Source organism: Elephantulus edwardii, unplaced genomic scaffold, assembly GCF_000299155.1.
Source record: "Elephantulus edwardii isolate Elephantulus edwardi_28Jun2011 unplaced genomic scaffold, EleEdw1.0 scaffold00082, whole genome shotgun sequence".
Lineage (NCBI taxonomy): Eukaryota > Metazoa > Chordata > Mammalia > Macroscelidea > Macroscelididae > Elephantulus > Elephantulus edwardii.
In genome coordinates, this window is record NW_006399832.1 from 5,236,381 (window position 1) to 5,243,462 (window position 7,082).

Below are 7,082 nucleotides of genomic sequence, written 5' to 3' on the forward strand. Positions count from 1 at the left end.
AAAAAAAAAAGGTGATCCACAAACTGGACATTGTTGAGCAATATCGTTAATATAATTTCATTGCCACTGAATTGGAATGTATTTTAATTTTATAAAATTGTAAATGATACTATAGATCCCATGAGTTGTTTTGGCCGTATAATTTTGTTTGACTGGAAAAAAATTGCAAGAGTAAAAAAAATTCCTTTATCTAAGGGAATTGAGACATTACTAGTGCACTATAGATTTTTAAATAACAATTTTCTATCATAAATACATACAAAATCATGTTGAAATGGTATTATACAATCATTGAAGGGTGAGTGGAGAGTTTAATTTAATCTGTCCTTAATTTAAAAATATGTTTTATCTTTTAATAGCTGTGTGGAGTTTGACTTGAATGTAAACAATATTGTTGGAATAAGAAACACATTCCTTCTCAGAACTTATGCATACCGTAAGTTTTCAGTTTTCAAATGATCAGCTGGGGCTTTTTGTTTGTTTTTTTTTAACATTTGTTTTTGTCCCTCTTGTAATTTCTTCTTCCTTTCTAATGGAGTTTATAATAAACAGTGATCCTTATTTTGTTGTATTTAAATATACTGTTTTATATTTCATTATTTGAATATGTTGTTCTATTAATCAGACTAAGTGAAAGGTTAAAAGGTCATAGTTTTAAGGGAGCTCTGGTGGCCTAGTGGCAAGAAGCTGCATTGCAATCCCAGATGTGCCTAGTTCAAATCCACCAGATGCTTTGCTGGAGAAGGAGGGACAATCTCCTCCTGTACCAGTCCTGTACAATGCACAAAAAAATAGTAAATTAAAAAAAAAAAAAGAAAAAGTCATAGCTTTAAGCCACCAGCCGGGTTCTGTAGGAGAAAACCTAGTGGAGGGTCACTGGGAGTCAGAATTGACTTCTTGGAAGTGAATTTCATTTTTCTGTACAATAAAATCATGTATTACTACAGTTATAGGAAAAGAAAATATTTTTAAAAAAAATAATTTAAAAATTCCCGAAGTCTTAAAAGTTAGACATCTTTATGTTGAATGAAGTATTTCGTATACAGGAAGCCTTTGTATTGGGATAGAGTTGGGAAATGATATAGAATTTCCAAGTAATTATAAATATCACTTTTAATTTTACTTTCAGTTGAAAGTCGAGTTCGTCCGTTAGTATTGGTCATTAAGAAGTGGGCAAGTCACCATGAGATAAATGATGCCAGTCGTGGTACTTTAAGCAGCTATAGTCTTGTTCTGATGGTTTTACACTATTTACAAAGTAAGTATTATGGTGGTGGGTTCCCCCTCTCTATTCCTCAATTTTTAAAACTAAAATGCATTTAAACTTCTTTGCTAATTTCCCGATTGACTCTATGTTGTTTAATTAGTATTGTTTTAAAAAAAGTTGAGAGGGAGGCACTTATTCCATTTTGTTGGCTGGAATAAATGATTTTGGAGCATTACTTCCTGGAAAACAAAAACTTTCACTTTTATTTTTTTACTTATTTTTTTCTATATCTATTTTTGTATTAAAAGAACTTTTAGCACAATCCATTATCTTGAGGCAGACGTACTCAGAATGCACCATTCATTGCAGTTTTTCTTTCTCATCTTGATACAGGAGTTAAATAATTTTCTTTTTGATCAAAGAAGCTTTTAATTTCCTACCTGACTAAAATAATTTCTCTTTTGATTCAAGGGTATACTACCTTTTACAACTAGATTTTATCTTTATAAGAATATTGTGTCTAACTGACAAATTGACATACAAATTTTAATTCAGTCTAAAGTCAGTTGTCTTTTAGGTTACTTTGTTAAAAAAGTGTTAGGGATTAAGTGAGCACCTTAAGTAAGTGTCAATTGTGCCAGTCATGGCAAGGCTTTCTAAAATGTTGGAAATTCTCTAGGAATAGAGGGCTGGCAGGCCAGATTTGATTTGAACTTTTAGTTCTAATGTATACTTCATTTTAAATAATCTTCTATAAGGAAAAAGCCAAGAAATAGCAATTAAGCCATTTTATATAGTCTACTCATGTAGAGGAGGATAATAAGAGTTGTTAAAGATGACTTCACGCTGTTTTGTAGTTATTAGATTAGGAAGCCCGAGTTGTTTCATGACTAATTAGCTATTAAACAAAACAGACTTTCTGTGTTGAGTCAGTTCTGACTCATAGTGAGACTCTCTACGAGGTCTCTGAGGCAGTAGTCACTGTAAGTGGAAAATGCACATTTATCTTCTGTGGAGCAGCTGGTGGATTCTAACTGTCGACTTTTGGGTTATCAGCACATCACATAATGCATTATGCCACCAGAGCTCCTTAATTGGCTTACTAACCATGAATATCTGGTGGCCAGGGGAGAATATGATGTAGCAAAATAATTAGGAAGTCTAGGGCCTGATACAGTCTGGTTAATATTGTCAGTATAGACTTGTACTTCCCAAGTACTGTATAATACTCATTTATCAGTTTTATTAATAGCTTTGAGTATTAGATATTATTATTCAAGGATCTGGAGATAGATCAGTGAAGAAAATAAAAAAACAATTCTTTTCTTCTTGGCATTTAAATTTAACATTTTGAGTACCTTTTACAGGCCAGATACATTATTATTATCTGCATAAATTATTAAAAATGTCACAACTAATGAGATTGTGAGGCCAGTTTGAGCTTTATCTCACGATTGTGTGAAGTGGGTTGTTGATTTTTCAGCATGTAACAGCTCTGTAACCAGTTCTTTATTATTATCATCAGTGAAAATAACACATTGTTGCTTTGTTTGGCACTTTTGTCTTTAGAATCTGAGAGAGAGCAGATACAATATTAGCAGTTTTGTCATAGGCAGCCAAAAAACCAAGTGGTTTAAAGTTGAAACAACTTTGTGCCCTTAGAACAGCATTTCTGCACTTAAGATATTGGGAACTGGAGAAAGTAAGACACATTTTCCTTGGTAAATGTATAAGGAATGATCAGTATTGGGGAATATAGTTTCATTTTATAAATAATTCCTAGAAGATTGTCCTGTGAGTGACTGATTCAGTGGTAGTAAGTGTGTGTCTATTTTTGTAGGTTCTGCCTTACAAATAGCAGTAAATGTGTGACTGAACAAATTATTTCTCAGTTTCTTTAGTCAAGCCATACCATAATTATTCATTAGAGTCAATTAATAGCTACAAGTGACCACTCTGATTTTGCCCTTTTCCCCCCAAATTAAAATACTTAAAATGATGATTATTAAACAGTGGTGATATTGAAATATAATTATTTTACATTTTATGTTTTTATAAATTGTGCACGTACATCACAGAAAATGTGTGAGATTAAAATAGAGAGCTGGGGATAGAAACCTAAACAAAAAAATTGTATTTCTCCCAGCCAGAATATATTAACTATTAGTATTTATCTCCCAGATCTTCTTTTCTTTATAAGAATTCTAAAATTTTATTTTAGCTAGCCAGGCATTAAATTCTGTGTTTGTTGTTGTTAAGTGCTGTTGAGTCACAGGCGACTCATAGCGACCCTATGAACGAAAGTCCTTGACACTTGCGTGACCTTCATCCTTTCTCCAGGTTCCTAGGGTTTCCAGAGGTGAGCTATTTACGGAAGTGGATGCCACTCCTGCTTCCAAACTTGTTTTAACTGGGGAGCCACCAGACACTGTCCACCATGGGTAACCATTATCACATTTGGCACGTCAGTGTCACAGTGTTCAGCTTCACAGAAACCACAGATTACCTCTGTCTGGCAAGAGGACATACCAGGGCTATACAACCCAGAAGAATGTTTCACTAAAAACAATTAAAGACAGGCCTTAGGGCTACAGATTAGTCACCCACCTTTGGCTTTGTAGCATCACTTTCAGTCCATTAGGCCAACTGGTCTGTCTCTATGTTGTTAAGTGCCGTCGAGTCATAGGAGACTCATAGCGACCCTATGAACGAAAGTCCTCGACACTTGCATGACTTTCATCCTTGCTCCAGGTTCATAGGGTTTCCGGAGGTGAGCTGTTTACAGAAGTGGATGCCACTCCTGCTTCCAAAAAATACTGTGTTTAGTTGACTTAAATTTCAGCTAATTTGTTAACATTTGCTGTTTCACTTTGGAAAAATAGCCTTCTTATTTAGTCGTCTTAAAGTTTTACCTGTGCTCTTTGACAATAATGAGGATTCCTGGTGGTGCCATAGTTAGCCTGTGTCTGCTAACTGAAAGATGTGTAGTCAGTCTCACTTAGTGACTCCCTGGGAAAAGACCTGGCAGTTTGCTGTCACACACCTTTTGTCTAGTTATAGCTGAGAAAACTCTTGAAGAGTTACACTCTGTCACTTTGGGTCACTGTGAGTTGAAATTGACACAGTCAACACCTAATAACCACATGACACTAATTTCCCTAGGTTTTAAAATTTCATTGATAGTTATTTTTATGTGCCTTCAAGTTGCTTGTGACTCATAGCAACCCTATGTACAGCAGCCCTATACCTGCTCTATCCTGTGCCTTAATCTTACTGTCTCCAAGAAACCTACGCCCAGTATCCCAGTCATTGAATCAGTACACCTCATTGAGGGTCTTCGTTTCTTGTACTGTCCTTCTACCCTCCCAAGCATGATGTCCCTTTCCAAGGTCTGGTCCCTCCTTGCAACGTGTCCAAAGTATTGTCAGACGAAGCTTCAGAATCCTTTCTTCCAAGGATCAGCCTGGTTTTATCCTCTCTAGGACAAACGTGTTTGGTCTTTTAGCTGTTGATAATATAATCGATATTCTTTTCTAGCACTACAGCTCAAAGGCATCAGTTCTCTTTATATCATTCATAGTCATTGTCCAGCTTTCTGATGCATAGCAAGTAATTGCAAAGATCATGGCCTGAATCAGGCGCACCTTAGTCTCCATACTGACATTGTTGCTCTTCAGTACTTTGGAGATATCCTTGACAGTAGATTTTCTCAGTGCAGTTTGACTTTTAATTTCCTGGCTGTTGGTACCAAAAGTGTTGACTGTGGAGCCAAGCAAACTGAAGCTGTTAACAATCTCAATCTCTTCATTGTTTATGATCCTGCTGCGATTTGGCCCAGTGGTGAGAATTTTTGTTTTCTTGATGTTGAGCTTCAACCCATATTTGAGGCTGCAGTCCAAGTCCTCAGTTTTAGCAAGCAGGGTTGTGTCATCTGCATAATGCAGATTGCCGATGATTCTTCCTCCAATCCTGATGCCACATTTTTCCTCCCAGATAATCTGTTCTGTATATAAATTGAAAATTTATGGAGATAGAACACATCCCTGGCATATCCCCTTCCCAATTTTGAACCATGCAATGTTTCTTTGGTCTATTCTAATGATTGCCTCCTGGTCCAAGGATAGGTGTTGCATAAGCATGGTCAAGTGTTCTGGGATTCCCATTCTTCTCAGAGTGAACTACAGATTCTTGTGATCCAGACAGTCAAATGCCTTTGCATAGTCAACGAAACACAGATAGACATTCTTCTGGTACTCTTTGCTTTCAGCCAAGATCCATCTAACATTAGCTATCATATCCCTAATACCACGACCTCTTCTAAACTGCACTTTGCTGTTCTAGTCGTTTTTAGATAATTTTCAGCAGAATCTTGCTTGCATGTGATATTGATAATATTGTTTGATAATTCTACTCTCTGTTGGGTCATCTTTCTTTGGAATGGGAGCAAATATAGACCTCTTCCAGTCAGTTTGTGAACTGGTTGTCCTCCAGATTTCTTGGTATAACTTGGTGAGTACATCCAGAGTTGGAATAAATCACTCGATATGCTGTCAATCTTGGGGCCTTTCCCCCCCCCCAGTTCTTTCAGAGGAGATTGAACTTCTTCCTTTATCACCACAGGTTCTTGCTTATATGTTGTTTCATGAAAATTATTCTGTGTCTGTCGATTCCTTTTGGTACAGTGACTCTCTATACTCTTTCCATCTTCCTGGACCATTTAATATTCTCTCCAATGCATCCTTAACTATTGCAATTCGAGGCTTGAATTTGTTCTTCAGTTCCTTCAGCTTAAGAAATGCTGAGCAAGTTCAGCCCTTTTGAGTTTCTGATTACAGCTCTTTGCTGATTTTATTGTAGTATTTTACTTTGTCTTCCTGTGATGCCTTTTAGTAAAATTCCAAAAAGGGAACATTCCTAGAGATTAATTTCCTCATTTGGGTAATTAAGTATCAAAATAAAAATAATTAGTATTGCATACTATAATTTAAATATTTAATTTCTGTCAACTGTTCTGTCAGAAATTGATCGAACATGTAACCAAGATGCTTTAATATTAATGGGTGACTGGAATGCAAAAGTTGGGAATCATGAAGAGGGATCAGTAGTCGGAAAGTATGGAGGTGGTGACAGAAATGAGGCTGACGATAGAATAGAATTCTCTACAATCAATGATTTTTTTTTATAGTAAATACTTTTAATAAGAAACATAAACACAGGCTATACACATGGATGGGATGCGCAGGAATCAGATTGATTACATCTGGGGAAAGAACTGTTGGAAAAGTTCAATATCAGCAGTGTAAACTAGGCCACGTGCTGATAGTGGAACAGACCATCATCTGCTCATATGCAATTTCAAGTTAAAACCAAAGAAGATTAAATCATATCCACAGGAATAAAAATTTGATCTTGAGTCTATCTCCTATGAATTTAAAAACCAACTCAGGAATAGGTTTGAGGCCTTGAAAAGTAATGAAAGAAGACCAGATATGCTGTGGGAAGATACCAAGAATATCGTTCATGAAGAATGCAAAAAGTCATTTCTAAGAAGGAAGAAGACAAGACCAAAATGGATGTCAGAAGAGACTCTGAATATTGCACTAGAGCTCCGAGAAACCAGGGCAAAGGGAAGAAATCAAGAAGTTAAGGAGAGGAATAGAAGATTTCAGAGGGCCACTCGGGAAGAGAGGGCAAAATATGATCATGAAATGTGCAAGGAACAATAAAAATGGCTGAACTTGCTCAGCATTTCTTTCTTTCTTTTTTTTTTTTGTTTCAGAGCAGCGTACATTATTGAACCTATCTTAGGCAGTCTTTCCCCAACCCCAAGGACAGTCCCATTCTACAACAGTGGCACCATGCAATATTTGTCCCT

The 7,082-nt window shown here is 36.2% G+C and overlaps 1 protein-coding gene across 1 annotated transcript in view; it reads left to right on the top strand.

Annotated features, from left to right (window-relative positions):
* PAPD4 (PAP associated domain containing 4) overlaps positions 1-7,082 on the top strand; it is a 76,738-nt gene that overhangs the window by 21,291 nt on the left and 48,365 nt on the right. The window contains exons 8-9 of the mRNA XM_006889850.1: positions 360-436; positions 1,130-1,258. Coding sequence (XP_006889912.1) covers positions 360-436; positions 1,130-1,258 — 206 coding nt within the window. The remainder of the gene's footprint in view (positions 1-359; positions 437-1,129; positions 1,259-7,082) is intronic.